The sequence below is a fragment of the Hippocampus comes genome, unplaced genomic scaffold, assembly GCF_001891065.2.
Source record: "Hippocampus comes isolate QL1 unplaced genomic scaffold, H_comes_QL1_v1.1 scaffold217, whole genome shotgun sequence".
Lineage (NCBI taxonomy): Eukaryota > Metazoa > Chordata > Actinopteri > Syngnathiformes > Syngnathidae > Hippocampus > Hippocampus comes.
Genome location: NW_017805334.1, coordinates 105,862 through 123,071, shown reverse-complemented (window position 1 = coordinate 123,071; position 17,210 = coordinate 105,862). Strand labels below are relative to the sequence as shown.

Here is a 17,210-nt window from a genome sequence, read left to right as displayed (position 1 = left end):
GGCCCTCCGGGCAGGGGGGGGGGGAATGCCACCCACTAAGGCAGTTGTGGAGAGGCACTGGGGGTTGGGCAGCTCACAGGAAACAGTTGTGGCTCCATCCCAGGCCTCACACCGAGCAGCCTTGGGCCACCCAGTCATCCGCAGAGATGAGAGCCACCAAATGGTCCGAGCCCACAGAGATCTGTTTATTTTTCATCCTTTGCTGAGGGGAAGGAGCGGGAAAGGCCCACCAAGCTGTTTATGAAACCTTTGATATGCCGTATGTCAGCGTCATTTGCGGGAATTGTGTACACATACCTGCTTGTGTATAGTGACCAGGGGGGGCTGAAAGGGTGTGGACACAAAAAGAGTGTTTAGGCTGCGGGGAGGGGGGGGGGCTGCAAGTGAAGAGGGGAAATGGGAAGCCACGCTGAAGGCAAGGCTGAGCTGAATTATGGGTCATTCTTCAGCTGTCCTTGGAAAGTGATGTCATGGGGGAGTGAGCCATGGAATGCAGGTGTTTGTGGGTATGATGTGTGCTCTCATACAATATAGTAAGAAGACCTGTTCGTAAGTAAATTATTTCAGTTTACGTTTTTGGCAGTATGAGATTTTTCTACTGTTAAATGGACTCATTGGCTCAATTAAGATTATATAGATTTATTTCAGTCATACTATTCAAGAAGTGTAATGCATACATTCACTCCACACAGACTGATGCGTTTCAAGTGTTATTTCATTTTAATTTCGATGATTATATCTGAAAACTAATAAAAAAAAACAAATTCCCGATCTCCGAAAATCGGGGGGAGAGAGAGAGAGAGAGAGTGTGTGTGTGTGTGTGTGTGTGTGTGTATGTTGAGATATTATTATGGTATTTACCACTTAACCGCTCTTATTCTTATTTGTATTCTTATTCTTATTTCGACAACATTTATCTGTCTCAGGATCTCGGTTATTATTATGATATTACACTGTAGTTCTCCATATAACCACAAGATAGCGCAATTAAAGCACAGCGCGTGTTTTTCCAACGAGGAAGAAGAAGCCAAACACTGACGACCAATCAGATCGTTAAACAACTCGGAAATAAATTCGGTTCAAATCTTGGCTGGTATTTTTTTGAGTGAACTTGTGTCTCACTTGGGGAGAGAGTAAACGGACTTGCTGTGGAAACGTCATTGTGAGTTAAGACAAAAAGAAAGTAAGAAAGCCGCCGGGGGTGGGGTGCTCCGTCACACATTCATTTGCTTATTCGACGGGAAAGGAATATTACACGGTGACGACGACGCGCTCGCTCTACCTTTGGAAATTCTGCCGTTACAGAGTTGTCAAAATGGAGTCCAGATTGTCCAGGCTCTTAGTTGGACTCTCAGTTCAAATCAGTCGCAGCGATGGTGAGTTCAGAATGTTCTTTAAGACGCCGTCGTTTGTCGGCTTTACGTTTTGAGAGTGTTAAGAAGCCGTCGTTCGTTGGCTTTATTATTTTTTTTTTTTTTGGTGATCATCCTATTGGTTACGTGCCTACATAGGACGCGTCCATCGGGCCACTGTGAAGTCTGTCGACGCCTTCAAGTCCACCGTGATGGCGGAGTGGATCGAGAAAGAGATCCATCGAGCCAAAGAGGTCAGTGAAAATATTCAACTTTTATTATGGTGATCAGTTAAAACCAGTATTAATGACAGCAGGGGGGTCCAAACTCGGTCCCCAAGGGCCGCTGTCCTGCCTGTTTTCCATCTCTTTCTGCTGAAACACCTCATTCAAAGGATCGGCTCATCAGCAGGCTCTGAATCAGGTGTGTTGCAGCAGAGAGAGATGGGGGGGGGGGGCAAGACAGAGGCCCCTTGAGGACTGAGTTTGGACACTCCTGAATTACAGAGTACTGTATATTTATATCAATTTTGCAGACGAGGCACAATGAAAAAGGATGTTCTTTGTTGTTGTTTACCCAAAATCTTAATTCATTGGATTAAAGAATCATTTTTTAAATTTCCATCCCTTTCTTCAAAAACAGGATGAATTGACAGAGCAGAAAATGTGGAAACAGCAATTGATTCTGATCCAGTTTGTGGTTTAACTGGTCTGTACCATGTCACAAAATGGGAAAACATTTGGATCATTATTTTCCAACATAAAAGAAAATGTCTGCCATCGTCTTATTTTAATTTAAGAACAAAAATAGTTTGCTTTGGAGGACAAATGAAGAACAGAGTATTTACTGGTGGGAGGCTGAAATTCTAAAGAGTTAACGTCCCAAACTGATACAGCATTTTTCAAAAACTCGAAAAATTTGATTGAGTAGTTATCGATTAATTGTTGCGTCTCTAACAATCCTATTTTGCCAAGTAAGGACTAGAAATTGCACATCTCTTTTGCAATAGTGAAAAGTAAAAGTAGTCAAGTAGAGGTACTTCAATTCCCTAGCCACATAACCTTTGCCCTTAAGTTCCTGAACCACCTTGTTGCTCTTTTATCCAGCTGGATTTGGAAGAATTTTGTACACTCAATCCAGAGCTACAAGACCACATCCAGTCCGTCGTTAACAAATCCGTGGACAAATCCCATACTCTTCCTGCAGACAAGGTGTGTTTTGACTTGCCACCGTTAATATTTATACACACAAGCTTATAGAATGGAGGAACTTTTATTGTCAGTGTTGCTATAACCTTTATATTCATCTGTTGCTTGCGTAGAGATATGAGGGTCGACTGCGCTCATCCAGGATTCCTGGCCCGGCCACCTGTACGTAAATAAAAGCCACTGGTTTGTCTTGTTCTGATTGTGTCTTGTGGATCTTGTCACCTAATGCCGTGCTTCTCTCCAAAAGCCCACACACCATCCATGGACAAGACTGAAGGCAATGCATGCGTCATCCCTCTGTCCTTCAAATCACTCTTGTCACGCCTCTCTCGGTGGGATTGCGGTGTTGTAATATTGGGAGAGGGCCAACATCACTGATCACGCATATAGTAGCTTGTTTCACTGATGAAAAGATGCAAATCGCGCTGATTATCAAGCAGCTCCTGATTTCACAACACCAATGCGTTCTTGCGTTGCAAATTTAAGGGAGCTGTTCATCTTTCCCCAACCCGCACAATTTAAAAGTTTTTAGTGTCTGATGTTCTTTGGTGAAAATACACAAAGGACACAAAATTAGGGGCAATTACGTAAATTAGCATCGCTGTTATTTAATGGCAAAGGCTAATTTATTCATTACTTTATGCTAACAGTAGTTCTGCTTCACTTTTTTTTTATTTTTTGAAGTCTTTGACATGATAGTGCTTCCCTGCAGTCCGGCTGTCACCTGAAAGTAGCTCTGGATTGTCTCTCAGCCTCCTTAGCAAGTTAAGGGAACTCTCTCGGTGGGAGTGGTTATGTAAATAGCCCCATTGCCTCAGAACAGGTCACGCCCACAGTCACACGTTCAGAAATAAGCAAAGGGCAAAAAGATGAACTTGATGCTTTCTTTTCAAACTTGATGGGTGTGCAGACACTCACAAGACTCATCGGTTTGCATATTACCAATTACAAAGGCGATTTTCCAAAATATGTCCCCTTTGAGTGATGATGTTTGTTTTTGTCACTATGGGAACATGATTATGGCTGAATGAATAATAATGGTGAATGAAACTGGAGGTAGATGGAGCGTCACTTACTCAAATCACTTCCCCCCCAAAATTGCTGTTTCGATATTATGACTGATGTGTCCACCACACCTGCAATTCTCTCTCAATTTCGATTGTAGGTCGGTCTCAGGTCAGACAGACGAACCGGTTCCAGGCTCAAATTTCCATCCCTGAGTCGTCTTCCGAAGGAGCTTTAGGGCCGATTCCCAGTGAACCTCCAACTTCGGCAGCCCTCGCAAACTCTGGTTAGTCGAAAAACCCTAAACCTTGAAATTACCACTCAAACAAGTTGACTGACTTTGATGCATTCTTTTACCTCGTGTAGGGAATCCCAATGAGCTGCGACGAAAGAGGGAGGCGAAACCATCGTCGTCTGTGCCTTTTGTCCACGAGGTCACAAAGGAAAATGTTGAAACGGTGAAGATTGCTCCATCTAAATCTTCAGGTCAGTTACTTGTTGGTCAGAATACACAATACCTAATTATCTGTACCATGGGCAAATTGAAACAATATATATATATAATCTCAAATTACCCGCAAATATACTTAGTCGAACACACTGTTTTTATTTTGTGGCCCAGTTTACAAACGGTTCAGTTGGCAAACACATTTTTGGGCCCTGTAAGTAAACCATTGCTAGCGGTCCTGTTATCACAAACGGAATAAACACGCACGCCTCGGTTCCGTTGTAAATTGTCCACTCGATGAAGTGAAAAGGGAAATTTCACACAGTGTTTGTATGCAAGCAGTTAGTCCACTTTCCATACGTAGCATCGAAGATTGTAATGACATGCGAGTCATGCTTTTCTTTCCCTCTTTATCCTTTAGGCCGAAGAAAATCTGTGGCTCCCCAGGAACTCAACAAAAGCAACAAAAGACTGTCTCATGTTGTCAAGCCCCCTGAAATGCAGACCAAGAAGGGCAAGGTTAGTCACTTGTACTCTGAAAACTTTGAACTTTGAACGGAGCTTTTCACTGTGCAATGAACATTGACATTGTGCGCTCACTTTCCAAGTTCAAAGAATCATCCCGACCCAACCAGCAATTTTACGAAATGATCCAGGACTTCCGCAAGACGATGGAAACCATCCCATTATCAGTCACCAATGTGGTATGTTTATAATTGAACACGATCTGAAGTAAACATTAGAATTCTAACGATGGTATTTTATAATTTATTTGCTTTTTTAATTGCTTCTGTGTTTTGTTTTAAGATTGAGCCTCACAGGATTTGTGTTTGCATCCGCAAACGTCCAATGAACAAACAAGGTGCGTACCAAGTTGCGCCGGTGCTAAAAGTGGAGATGTCACGCCTTTCCCAAGCCTGAAATTAACATTTGTCTCCTCTGGAATAGAGCTGAATAGAAGGGAGATCGATGTGGTCTCCGTGCCTGGGAGAGGCGCTCTGCTGGTTCACGAGCCAAAGCAAAAAGTGGACCTGACCAAGTACTTGGACAATCAGATCTTCCAGTTCGACTATTCTTTTGATGAGACATCCACCAATGACTTGGTCTACAGGTAAGGCCAGACGCCCTCAGGACAGCATAGATTTGAACACAAACGGTGCAGCAACGCACTCAGACAACATTCTCACACATTCGGATTATGTGTATGATCTTGCAGCGTTGTGTTTACCAACCGCTCTTTATGCTGTCCAGGTTCACAGCAAAGCCTTTGGTGCAGTCCATCTTCGAAGGAGGCATGGCCACATGTTTCGCCTATGGGCAGACAGGAAGTGGGAAAACTCATGTGAGTGTCTTGCCGATCGAGGAGCGAAAAGGTGGTGCTGTGGCTTGATTCGTTTTCTGCTCGCACAGACCATGGGCGGTGATTTCTCGGGGAAGCAGCAGAATTGCTCCAAGGGAATCTACGCCTTAGCAGGTGGGGACTCCGGGACAACAAATCCCAAGCCCATTTCATGCCTGTTGAATTTCCCGGCACGTTTCTTTTAGCCCAGGATGTTTTCGCCCACCTCGGTCAAAGGAGGTACGCCAACCTGAATCTGTCTGCTTACGTCAGCTTCTTTGAGATCTACAATGGCAAAGTAAGCCGTAGTGTGCGTGTGTCCTTTTCTTTTTTTTCTCTGCTACTCATTTACTCATTCGCAGTCCTTTCTGTTCTTCCTCCTATTTCTCACATTTGTTCTCGCTCATTCATATGTGGGTTGGTTCTATTGTTTGCTCCTTGTCGGAAGTATTTATCTGGTGTGTGATGAATGGATGTCTGCAGGTGTACGACCTGCTGAATAAGAAGACCATGCTGCGGGTGCTGCAGGATGAGCATCAGCAGGTGCAGGTGGTGGATCTGAAGGAGGTCTACGTGCCCTCGGCGGACGAGGTCATTAAGATGATACAGCTGGGCAGCGCGAGCAGGTATGAAATGATTTCAAGGTTCCCATGACAGCAGAATTAAAAAAAAAAATCCACAGTTTTATGCGGAACAGATCAAAATGAGTATGTGACGAAATTGCCATATCTGTTCGGTACTACTTGCTTTACAGCTGAGAACCGAGAACTGGTTTTTCATTCCTCATCCTAAGGATTACTGTACTTGTACAAACCATTTAAAAAGACAATTTCCAAATATATTTTCCCCTTTCAATTGATTGCGATGCCCATCCCTACTACAGAAGTCAACGGGTCTGCCTTCCTGTCTCCTCTCCAGAACATTTGGTCAGACCTCGGCCAATGCCAACTCCTCGCGCTCCCACGCCATCCTCCAGATCATCCTCAGACGCAACGACCGCGCCTCCACGCTGCACGGCAAGTTCTCCCTTGTCGACTTGGCGGGCAACGAGCGGGGCATAGACGTCAACAGCAACGACCGCGCCACCTTGGTGGAGACGGCCGAGATCAACCGCAGCCTCCTGGCCCTCAAGGTGCAATCTTAACTCGGAAGCTGTCGGTCTCGGGGAGTTGACGACATGCCATTTGAACCCGTTGTTAAATGTTTTTGTTTGATTCCACCCTTATCGCAGGAGTGTATCCGTTCGTTGGGCATGAACAGCGATCACATTCCTTTCAGGATGAGCACTTTAACCAAGGTCCTCCGAGATTCCTTCATTGGAGAGAATTCGAGAACCTGCATGGTAGGTGAACGTTCTGGACGTACAGAAAACTGTGACTGCAAAGCGCGAGAGAATAATCAAACTCTGGATTTAGTGACCCGTTTAGTGATTTGATTGCCCTTTTCGTAGAAAAATGACAACTGTGCCTATCTTGCTTTTCTCCAAATCAGATCGCAATGGTGTCACCAGGAATGGCTTCTTGCGAATGCACAATGAATACACTACGTTATGCCGACAGGTACGCTTTCAACTTGGTCTCAAATGACAAAAATGTCTCCTTGGAAAGATTTGAATGTTGCTTGCTTCAATTGGCTCAACCAGACAATATATTTATTTTTTTGGGACAGAGTGAAGGAGCTGAATGTCAAGTCCAAGACCAGTGCGGAGGCCGAAACACTGGAACCAACAAACTGCTCTTCAGACGAGGTTGGCACGCTCATCTTGTTGCTTTGAAGTGGACATGACAAAGATTTTCATGGCTCAAACACATGTTGGGACTAAATATGTTCATTTGTGTTGAAGGACACTACTGCAGTCGCCACAGTGTATGATGCCTTAAGCCATGTGGCCGATCTGGAGGAAAATGTCTACGTAGAGCTTCAGGTAGCCTTTCTTCAATTTGCAACATATTTTGACGATCGGCATGAAAATGACTATCATCTTTAATGCTTTCTATGTTTGCTTTAAGAGCATTCATCAAAGAGTGAAAGAACTGTATGAGTCCATGGAGGAGCCCTCATTTGACATTGAGGCGGCTCTCCCCAACCTCATGGACTTCTCCCAGTTCTCCAAGTTAAGAGGTTTGTGCAAATCACATGAAATTCACTCATTCTCAAGTGGAGAACGTGAGATTAACAAAAAAAATAAAAAATTAACGCATGTGTTGCTTCAATCCCACCCACAGAAATATTGCTGTCATTGCGTACTGCTTTGGTGGAGGAGAGGGCCCGACTCGGCCATTGAGTTACAAATTTCATCGTTTGTCAATTAAATTACCTGTTCTTATTTTTACTCGGTTGTATTAAATAAAATGTGGGCCTTAATTAACAAAAGATACTGTTCAACTTGTTGACTGCTGAACTTTGTGCCTGTTTCTTGATGACGTGACCGGAAATTTGGAAAGAGGGAGTTTGCATGATGATGTCCCCTCAAGGCCAGCAGGTCGTTATGCCAGGGTTCAAACGCGTCCTTGAAAACCTGCAATAGGATTGACCAATTTTCCTGTCATGGAAAAGAGTAAAATGTTTCCTGCCCCTGCTTCTTTCTGCGTTGTGGGTGAACATAAATGGGTAAAACAGACATGTATGTCTGTTTCCAGCTGCCTTTCATGGGCAACACTGAGTTCATCACACTTTTCTGCTTCATCTCTGTTTCGAGCTGGCATAGCGTCCCCTCGTGCCGCTACCAACCAATCAAATTGGACAGTCCTTCACAACAGTTCTGCTGCCCAGTGCTTCCATATGACTTTAAAAAAAAAAACACTTCTCCAAAGGTTGGGGGTGGAAATGTATTTGTGTGCTGTGCACTTGACTCGTGCTATGGCAGATGAAGAAGCCCTGGAAAATAATTTCAAGAAAAGAGTGGGAACAGTTGTGTGGGGGCTCATGTGAACAGTCAATACTCTATAATAACATGGTTGTCTTTCTTGGTGTAGAGATGTGTTTCAATTAAATACACATAATACACAGCATACAGTTTTATTTTTCCCAAATTGGCCCGATGATTCAGTTATCTCTCCCACTTGGTGCTGTATTGTTGTGGAAATCAACCCCTTAGGGCTTAAAATACACGTTTTGCATTTGTACTCATAATTGTGCATCAAGGGGGACTATTCATAAGTGGTTGGTAAATTATAATGATGAAAAATAAGACCAATGGGTGATAAGCAGTGTGCGCCGCATCTGGTCGTACCTGACATTTCAACTCAGCACTGAGCGCATCATTCCGTTCACTTCCTTGTTCTCCACCAATCACATAACTCGCATACAGTCACGACGATCAAAGTTCTTTTAAAATCCCTCGGAATTCAGACAACAGGTTAACATCCAGTTTACTCTCAACTGTTCCAACCAACATGAATCCAGTCCTTATCAAATAAATATTAAGACCTTTTTCACTTCAACTTCACTTAGCCCCGACCGCCACCCCCGACCCTTATGTAATGACAACTACAAACTCTAGGATGTGCTAAACTTAAGAGGCAAGCGGTTTACGGTGATGATTCGTTAGAGAAGAAGACTAGCGACCAATTATAAACCAACCGTCTCATCCGATTCAACTGTCACTCACTCGGGTTCGGTCGAGTGGGGAAACACTCTACCCGGAAAGAAATGGCGATGAAGTGGATTCGCTTCTCTTTCCTCGCCCTCGCTGTCTTGTCGCTGTGCCCCGACGCGTCCGGTGACAGCAGCAGCGCCGTGAAGAAGATGAAAATGCAGTTCGCTGCCGGCCCGTTGCTCAAGTTTCAGATTTGGTAAGAGAGACGGAATATGGCGAGTCATCGCGAGCTAGCACGACGATGGTAGCTAAGGCTAACTGTTTTTAAAATCGAGCGTCTTTTTGAATCGTTAACCTTGGAGTAACACGCACCAAATCATTTGTGTCCTCGTTACAATGTTCAAATTCGGGGCGAGTATTTTATGTACTTTTGTCAGTTCTTGTTGAGGCCCTTCGGAGTGTTGACAGGGGCCAAAACGGTTTACGACAGAGTAGCGACGTAAGCCGAATGTCGACGCACCTGCTGTAGTCACATGTTGCATTCATAATTGCAGTAAATAGTTGTATGACAATCTTTTTTTACTTGAATGTAGCACAACCAAACAACAAATCGCGAGTCCGGCCAGTGGCGATCCTTGCTTGAATGGTACACCGCCGCGAACCCACTTAAACCACCACCATTTACACACCAATAGAAAAACCCTGGAGTTGAGTTAAATATTTTCTGTAAAATACATCATTTATAAACGAGAAGACTTGCACCAGCAAAGAAAAATTGAAAGGAAGAAAACAGAAGAAATGTCGTATTTTACAAATAAAATCTTAAACGAACCTTATTGCAATCATTGAGATTTTGTTTCTCAGCGTGTTTGCTTTGTTTCATGTTTAGATTTCACAAGATTTATTGCGGCTGCACATATTCCGCGTGCCAGAAACCATTACATACAACAAATGTTCTCCAGAGAAGTTAGCTCTGTAAGAGTTCCAGGTTAAAGTTTACACTGGAGCCGGAAGAATAGCAGTCTACTCTTGAAAACAGTTTGTAAAAACTGAATGTTTGTGTCCTGGCAGCATCTCCTGAGGGTACAAGCGGATGTTTGAGGAGTACACGCAGGCCTTGTACCAGCGGTACCCGGACATCCGCATCGAGGGGGAGAATTACCTTCCCATCCCCGCCTATCGGTGAGAGATTATCTGACAAATTACGGGCGTCTTGTAATCTGCTTTGTTAAAAGTGTCTGGCAGGACGACCCGGATTATTGTCCATTGAAGAAATTCTCATGAAAGCTGTTTGAATGTGAACACGCGTTAAATTAAAGGAGATAAACCTTTCAATTCTTCAGTGTCAAATAACATGTCTGACACGCTCTTTGATAAAATACCCCAAGGGGTAGAAAAAAAAATTAAAGAAAAGAATTTAAAAACGGTGACTACTCCGAATTAGTGGCTAAATAAGCCTTCGGAGTTTGAACAGTAGGGATATATTTTTGAAAGCCTTTGCTTGCTCGGAAACAAGCTAACAAATTAAATCTCGGCCTTTTATCTGTGCTGCTGTCCATGTGCCTTCAAGTGTGTTATCAACAAAGATCAGAGTCACGTGCGTCAAGATAGCATGAATGAAGTTGAACACGTGGTTGATTTTAATCCCTGGTTATTGTCTTTGTTGCCCCCCCCCAAGGCACTTTGCTTCCTTTCTGTCTGTCTTCAAACTGCTAGTGATTGGGATGATCATTATCGGCAAGGACCCGTTCGCTCTCTTTGGCGTGCAAGCCCCGGGGATCTGGGAGTGGGGCCAGGGAAATAAGGTACGTGATTGTTGTGGTTGAAGTCTGCTGTTTTGGTTCCTTTCTTTAGTTGGTGGACGTCCTCAAGGGTGTTGGCTGAAGGACGTGTCGCGTGCCGGGTACTCATAAAGCCCCACGGGAGTTAATTAGCCTTCAAGAGTAATGTTTGCGAGCGCTCTACGGACCGGGGCTCACATTTGTGTCAGAGGCTCAGAAGGAACAGCGAGTGTTGTGATAGGCTAGCCGCTCTTGGGCTAAATCCGGTTGTATTTCAACGTTTCTTTCAGATATACGCCTGCATGATGGTGTTCTTTCTCAGCAACATGATTGAAAACCAGTTGATGTCCACGGGAGCTTTTGAAATAACATTTAATGGTAAGTCCCACAAGTGCATTTTGTTGTTCAAAATTGGATTTTTTTTTTAATCCGATTGTGTTCATCAATGAGAATCAACAGAATAATGGTTTGTAAAAATATTCGACAGCTGCAACCCTATTGTGTGTGTGTGTGTTTGTGTGTGTGCGCTTGTAGATGTGCCAGTATGGTCCAAACTCGAGTCGGGCCACCTGCCCTCCATGCAGCAGCTGGTGCAGATCCTGGACAATGAAATGAAGATGAACGTTCACATGAACACAAAGCCGCTCCACCACTCCTAACAACGCTCCTCACTGTGTAGGCCGCAGCCGAAAGCCCCTCCGTGTAAGGACGCTGCCATCTTCCTACTATTTGCGTTTCTGCTCTTTCTAATCCACCGTTTCTCCCCCCACCCCCTTCCGCACCCCTCCAGGTCTGAGGTGGGCCTCTCGCAGGGCTGTGACGTGATGTTTATGAAGGTCTGCGCTGAAGGCAGGACCACTGCTAGCACAGACTGGATGACCCCTCCGCCCCCACACACAACACAGCCCTCAGAGATGATCCGCCCCCGACAGCAGAGCGGGCTTGATGGCGACACTGCCAACCAGTCGGTCATTTTCTTGAACTATTCACTGAACATTTGATCCAAGCAAAAAGTCGAATTACGAGTTTTACATGGTTGCGTATAAAGTAGTCCGATAAAACGTATAGCACCTGAGCCAAACGTACACGCTGCTTCAAAAGTCACCGTGCACGGACATTTTTTTGATAAGAGTGCATATGTACCGTCTGTATTATGCACTGAAATCTTCAAGTTGGCTATATTCAAGCTGTTAAATGACTTTTTGTCAACTCAAGTACATTAGAGAGGCGTTGGCTGTTCCTGCTTGAGCTTCTGGACCGAGTCCTCTCCGCTTCTCCAGGGGCTCAAGTCAGGGATTCCTGCACTTGAGTGCCAATTCCACCAATTCACGACATTGCGGTAATAAATCGGCACACACTCGCTTGTCGTTTTCTGTTCTGTTGTCTTTATTACTTGCCACACGCACACAGAGAGAACTCAACATGATCAGATATGGAATACCCATGAACTTCCTGCGTTCTATTTTTGCAACATGTCTTAAAATATACATTTTCAGTATCAAATATGTACCTCGTGTAGTCCAGATTGCATCACGTCTTCAAAATTCAAGTGCACGGTGACTTCTTGAGCATCCTGTCGAATTTACTCTCAATTTCTTGTCGTCAAAGTAGCTTCAGCCCTTGTCGAAAAGTGACTCGTCACGCTGTTGTCAAACTAACATCGGGTGGTTTGTTTTTTTTCTGCTATGATTTCTGAGTAATTTTTATATTTGCATAACTTGGAATGAGTTGATACAATGAATTAAAAACCTCTTGTGACTATGAAGCAGTCGGTGGGGTCTTCTTCCATTAGAGACAGTCCTGGAGGCAGCCCCTGATGAAGGCGCGTTCGTGCTGGCTCATCAGTACGTTGGTGCTGACCTCCAGGAGCTTTTTGCCGAAGACGCGGATGCTTTGGGCCGGCGTGCTCTTCTGGTGCAGAGGTGTCAGAAGACTCCAGTTGAGATGCTGGATACACAGGTGGATCTTCACCCGAGCGGCCAGCACGAACAGCTCGTCTTTGAGCAGCGAAGGTTCGCCCGCGGGCGTCTCTCTTGTGCATTTACACTGCAGGGGGGGGAAAGACGCATTTGCTCCTTAATGGAGCCGTCTGGATTTTTACATGCGCATTAATCTGACATTGGAAACGTTTATTTCAAAGTACGCATCAGAGAATCCATTTTCCAAAAGGTTTTGAGCACTAATGGGTTGGAGAACCCCCCTTCTATCAATTTTTAGAAGCTCCTCCGAGAGCCGTACTACATTTATGAAAAGCTTTCAACAAAATAACCACATTCAGTGCATTTGTTGACCTGATAGCAATTCCTTTTGAGGTTTTAATGGGGAATTTCCCGAACGTTGGAGACTACGTCGTCGTTACCTGAGCGCTGCAGCTACCCACGCTACAGCGTGCCTGTTGACCGTGAGCCAGGAAGGAGACAAAAATTTGATCCTTCCCCAGGACCCGCACCCCGATGTGCTTATTGAGGGACAAGAAGAGAGGAGGCAGGTGAGGGGGCGGAAGCGTTTTCCAACTCCAGCGACGGACCCTGGCACCCGTCTCATCCAAACACTGACCACCGGAACTATTTAGGCTCAACCTAAAGCAAGCGGAGGATAAGCGGATGAATGGCAATGTTTTTTTTTTTTTTTTAACCCTCTGTTTACCATATGTTTCCGTTGCCGTGGTAACATGTTGCCTTGCCGTTAGCCTGGAAGATTGCTCGGATGGCTCTCGGGGGTGTCTGGTTGTTGTCGTACACGATGCAAACCCTTTCCTTCTTTTTGGTCACGACAAAGACGACGGCCAAGAGGTCTCCCGGGTAACTGTCGGCAACGATGAGTCCATGTGACTTGCCTACGTACAAAATTGTGTGCTCTGCGGTCAAAGGTATTTTGCAGAGAACGCATACTAGAGCTGAGCCGAGCCATCTGGGAACAGGTTCAGAAAGGTCCTGCCATCCATGTAAAATTTCTGGTGGAATTCTCCATCCTGTCAACACAGAAATGGTTCGAATAACTGAGTGATAAAAGTTAGCAAATATGATTTTGCATGAGAGCGAGAGTGTGTTTGTGCATGTGTTTTCTCCCCTTTTGATGACAGATGCCAAACAGAGGCGGCTTGTGGTCGCAAACGGACTCTCTGGCCTCTTCCTTTTTCAGTTGCACAACATTCTCCGCGACATTCTTGAGTGTCCAGCCGCCCTCTTCCGCAGAACCGCCGAGCCGGAAGCTGAGGATTTTGGCCTCTGAGGCTGTGAGTCAACAAACAACAATCCCGGGGCAATAATACATCCCTGAATAAAATGGGACCACGGATGAAATGTCTTTCTCCACTCACAAGGTTCCTGTTGGGAGGCGTCGTCGTCTCTCTTTAACCCCGCCAGTTCCCTGAGGCGACACGTTGCTTCCGTTCAAAGACTCAAATCGTTCATGTCTGTCGCAGGCTTTTTTTGTTTTGTTTTGGTTTAAAGTTTCTTACATCAGTCCACGTGAAAGGTCACTAAAATTTTGGGCGTTCTTTTTCTCTCTGCCGCTGAGCAGCGCCTCTACGGCTTTGTCTTCCCGCCTGTGCAAGTCCTCGTCCAGTTCGTCCTTCACCGAAGGTCTTTTCCTCACCAGGGCCATGCATAGCCTCCTGCGCTGGGCGCAGCAATAGCTTGGCACCGCCTGAGAAGGGTCAGGGCGGCACACACACACCCGCACGGTCGACCATGAGCTTTGCCCGATGGCACTTACGGTAAGAACACCCGCGTCCATTCTGTCTCACCTCCAGCTCGTCTTCCCATCTCACATCCAGTACGGGCCTGGCGGTTCTGTGGCAGTATTCACATTTTCTTGGACACTCAAATGGAGGCTGGGAGCATAAAAAGGAATGCTTCAAGAACTGTTTATCAGGGGAGGAGCTAAGATTAACCTGGGTTGCTAGCGGAAGTTCCAGAGAGTCTTTTCATGCGTGTGCACATGTATACACATTTTTTCCAAATCATATCTGCAAGCAAATTATTTTTGGGGATCATGGTTTAAAATCAGTTGCAGACGATTGAAGTGTTGTGAAATCAAGTGTTATGTGTTATGTCATCTTACACTTGAGAGGTGGGCGCACTCTCCCAACTATTTGTAAACAAACAAAAAGTCAATTTTCCATTTGATGCCCCCCCCCCCCTCCGCTTTACAGATGGTCCGATAGCGCTGTCAAATTTCATAGGAATACCTCCAAATGTGAGGCTGTGATGGAAAGTCGGGGGTTGTCAGACTCGCGGTGGTAGCTCAGGACTCCCGCTCTGATGCAGTGGGTGGGCTGGTCACAGAAAGCCTAATCGAGGGAGCATGTCACTCTGATCAATCGTGGAAGTGAAGAAACCAAATGATCTCAGCAGGCAGTCATATCCTGCCTGCTCGGTTTGTACTTACATAGTTGTTCAGGTCACGGAGGAGCTCGCAGATATCATATTCTAACTTTGCCACTGCATTTTCTACGGGCAAAATAGATTCCTTTTAGGGTGAAGTGGAAGCTGTAGTCAAAATTCTGAAGTGGTACAATTTGGGAGTTCAACCACAATTATTTGGGATGCAAATCTTGGACTTCAATCCGTTAACATCAGTGATAGTGTATATTTGCTGTGATTCTCAGTTCACATAAGTTTGAATGTGATTGATTCATTCCGAACGAAGCCACAACCTCAGTGAGAGGAGGGTGTGCACACTTGTGCAACTGCATTATTTCATTTATTTTTAATTTTCCTCTTGACAGGCAAATAAATCTTATATTTGGATTTTTTTTTTTGTATCCAGCTCAATAGGAGTCAGCCAGCGCCTCACTGGAAAAGTAACGTCACTGCAATGTTTTTTTTTCTTCAATTGAACAGGGGTGTGTAGACTTTTTACATCCATCGTAGATGTATTTCCCCCTTCTTCAGGAGAAGTTACTTGCGTCTTGGAGAAGACTCACTGGAAATGCTGGACCTCATCGTTTTCTGTTTTTTCTTCTTCCTCTCCACACTGCTCTTGCTTCTGGTGCAAAGCTTCTATCCTGCAGACCCAAGAGGATTTTTAAGATGCATTAATAAGCAAGTAGTTTGCATTAGCATGTCTGCCAAACAGCCATTTAGATTCTGGGTTTGAATCTCTTAGTCGCGTCGGATTTTCAGGCTTTTTATCTTCGTGCCCCCTGCGATTTACTTGTATAATAGATGAATGGACGCAACATTTTATGACAAGTAATATCATGTCTTGCGATTTCTTCTCAATTATGTTTGAGTAGTGTCAAGTGGATATGGCAGCAAAGTTGGAATCCATGTACTCCATACACATGCAAGTTCTTTAGATTGTAACATGAAACATAACGTAGAAAAAGAAGATAAAAGTTTGGTCAGGCGTTAAGGTGCAAGTCAACTCACCCACGCTCCAGGCATGCATGCAATAATGTTTCATACCCCCTATTGTTGTCAGTAACCATGGAGATGAACTACTTGTGGCTATGATGTGTTACCGTAGCGACCTCAATCTGATACAATGTCCAGTGGAGAGGGGTGTTAATTAGTAGCTCATTTTAGTTAATCACTTGTCTGTTCGTTTTCAAGTTAACCTGATCTCAACCAGCAATGTCCTGTTTGATTATCCACCCATTTACAGTATTTTCATCCTTACAAGCGTCGAGGGTGAGCTGCAATTTTTGGGATGTGGAAGGAACTTAGTCGGACAAAATTCACATGAAAATGCTATAACGCGCAGGAAGTCCGCAGCCGAGATTCAAACCCAAAATGAATATGCAAAAAAAAAAAAAAAAAAAAAAGAATGTACGAACCAATCTTGCCATGTGGTGGCTGCTCCAGAACGTTTAAGCAGCAGATTAATTTGGCTTTGTTTTCATGGAGAAATCCCTTTGATACACATTTAGTGGCCGAAACCTGGAAAAAGCAATGACATAACCTTTTACTTACCAAGAATAGCAAATGACTGAAACGGCATACTGCAAACCTTTGATTCGTACCTTCATTTATTGACCTGCGAACGTCACAAGCCCTTTTGAGAGCAACCGTTATCAGTTCAGATGCATGGTGGTATTCTCCGTCTCTCCAGCAGATGGCGACAATAAGCAAACTAATTGTGGTTTAACATTAGTAACACGAAAATAACGCCAATTTGGGACATTTATTTTCACCCTGCGCGGACTTCAAAGGGATATTACAGGATAGCACACGTTGGTTATTTTCGGTAGGTCAAATAAAGTTGAAAGAGTGATGAACAACAAGCATTTTGCGAGACGGGACTGTAGAGCAGAGTTGAACGTCGATGTGAAAGTGATTAAAACGCGAGTATGACGTCAGATTGGTCAAAAGGCAGGGGGCGGGGCGTAGGGTGAACGAAGTCCAAATAGTGACGTTGCTCGACCTAACTAGGCTTATCACAGCTATCTGTACTTATTTATTATTATTATAAAAATGTCCTATTATTATTATTTACTTTTCTCACTTTTTATTTTGACACAATATATGAAAAGCGTATAGCTCAAAATAACTATCCATGTTACAATTTCATATTTGATGTTACAAGCCTTC

The 17,210-nt window shown here is 44.4% G+C and overlaps 3 protein-coding genes across 7 annotated transcripts; 2 read left to right on the top strand and 1 right to left on the bottom strand.

Moving 5' to 3' along the window:
- The first annotated feature begins 1,065 nt into the window (after positions 1 to 1,065).
- Positions 1,066 to 7,722, top strand: kif2c (kinesin family member 2C). 3 transcript variants are annotated; one of them, XM_019871678.1, is made up of 23 exons: positions 1,066 to 1,183; positions 1,306 to 1,376; positions 1,512 to 1,606; positions 2,459 to 2,563; positions 2,674 to 2,722; positions 2,808 to 2,837; positions 3,726 to 3,851; positions 3,932 to 4,051; positions 4,435 to 4,532; positions 4,622 to 4,717; positions 4,821 to 4,875; positions 4,962 to 5,124; positions 5,265 to 5,355; positions 5,424 to 5,487; positions 5,559 to 5,650; positions 5,836 to 5,978; positions 6,271 to 6,484; positions 6,584 to 6,694; positions 6,844 to 6,911; positions 7,021 to 7,099; positions 7,196 to 7,276; positions 7,362 to 7,473; positions 7,578 to 7,722. In XM_019871678.1, the coding sequence occupies exons 2-23, from the start codon at positions 1,316 to 1,318 to the stop codon at positions 7,634 to 7,636; spliced, it is 2,112 nt and encodes a 703-aa protein (XP_019727237.1). In that variant the 5' UTR covers positions 1,066 to 1,183; positions 1,306 to 1,315; the 3' UTR covers positions 7,637 to 7,722. The 3 variants fall into 3 exon arrangements, with proteins under 3 accessions (XP_019727237.1, XP_019727236.1, XP_019727238.1); XM_019871677.1 differs by having other exon boundaries at positions 1,066 to 1,376; XM_019871679.1 differs by lacking the exon at positions 2,808 to 2,837 and having other exon boundaries at positions 1,066 to 1,376.
- A 1,217-nt stretch (positions 7,723 to 8,939) lies between these two features.
- On the top strand, positions 8,940 to 12,436 carry selenot1a (selenoprotein T, 1a). Its single transcript, XM_019871671.1, has 6 exons — positions 8,940 to 9,146; positions 9,962 to 10,072; positions 10,569 to 10,695; positions 10,962 to 11,049; positions 11,206 to 11,373; positions 11,462 to 12,436. Exons 1-5 carry the CDS (start codon positions 9,004 to 9,006, stop codon positions 11,328 to 11,330), a joined length of 594 nt encoding a protein of 197 aa, XP_019727230.1. The 5' UTR covers positions 8,940 to 9,003; the 3' UTR covers positions 11,331 to 11,373; positions 11,462 to 12,436.
- On the bottom strand, positions 12,352 to 17,009 carry LOC109516875 (glutamate-rich protein 6). Of its 3 annotated transcripts, XM_019871670.1 has the most exons (13): positions 16,643 to 17,009; positions 16,457 to 16,559; positions 15,602 to 15,682; positions 15,064 to 15,125; positions 14,864 to 14,965; positions 14,420 to 14,506; positions 14,132 to 14,319; positions 13,991 to 14,040; positions 13,741 to 13,904; positions 13,563 to 13,642; positions 13,318 to 13,476; positions 13,031 to 13,250; positions 12,352 to 12,717 (listed from the first exon to the last, which is right to left on the bottom strand). In XM_019871670.1, exons 3-13 carry the CDS (start codon positions 15,618 to 15,620, stop codon positions 12,460 to 12,462), a joined length of 1,389 nt encoding a protein of 462 aa, XP_019727229.1. In that variant the 5' UTR covers positions 15,621 to 15,682; positions 16,457 to 16,559; positions 16,643 to 17,009; the 3' UTR covers positions 12,352 to 12,459. The 3 variants fall into 3 exon arrangements, with proteins under 3 accessions (XP_019727229.1, XP_019727227.1, XP_019727226.1); XM_019871668.1 differs by lacking the exon at positions 16,457 to 16,559 and having other exon boundaries at positions 16,593 to 17,009; XM_019871667.1 differs by lacking the exons at positions 16,457 to 16,559; positions 16,643 to 17,009 and adding an exon at positions 16,050 to 16,416.
- Between the last annotated feature and the right edge of the window lie 201 nt (positions 17,010 to 17,210).

Coding starts and splice junctions, on each gene's coding strand:
- kif2c (XM_019871678.1), top strand. CDS start 1,316: ATGGAGTCCAGATTGTCCAGGCTCTTAGTTGGACTCTCAGTTCAAATC. Junction 4,718..4,820: donor CATTATCAGTCACCAATGTG/GTATGTTTATAA, acceptor TTTTGTTTTAAG/ATTGAGCCTCACAGGATTTG. Junction 6,912..7,020: donor ACACTACGTTATGCCGACAG/GTACGCTTTCAA, acceptor TTTTTGGGACAG/AGTGAAGGAGCTGAATGTCA.
- LOC109516875 (XM_019871668.1), bottom strand. Junction 13,477..13,562: donor GATGGCTCGGCTCAGCTCTA/GTATGCGTTCTC, acceptor CGTTGCCGACAG/TTACCCGGGAGACCTCTTGG. Junction 13,251..13,317: donor CACGGCAACGGAAACATATG/GTAAACAGAGGG, acceptor CGCTTGCTTTAG/GTTGAGCCTAAATAGTTCCG.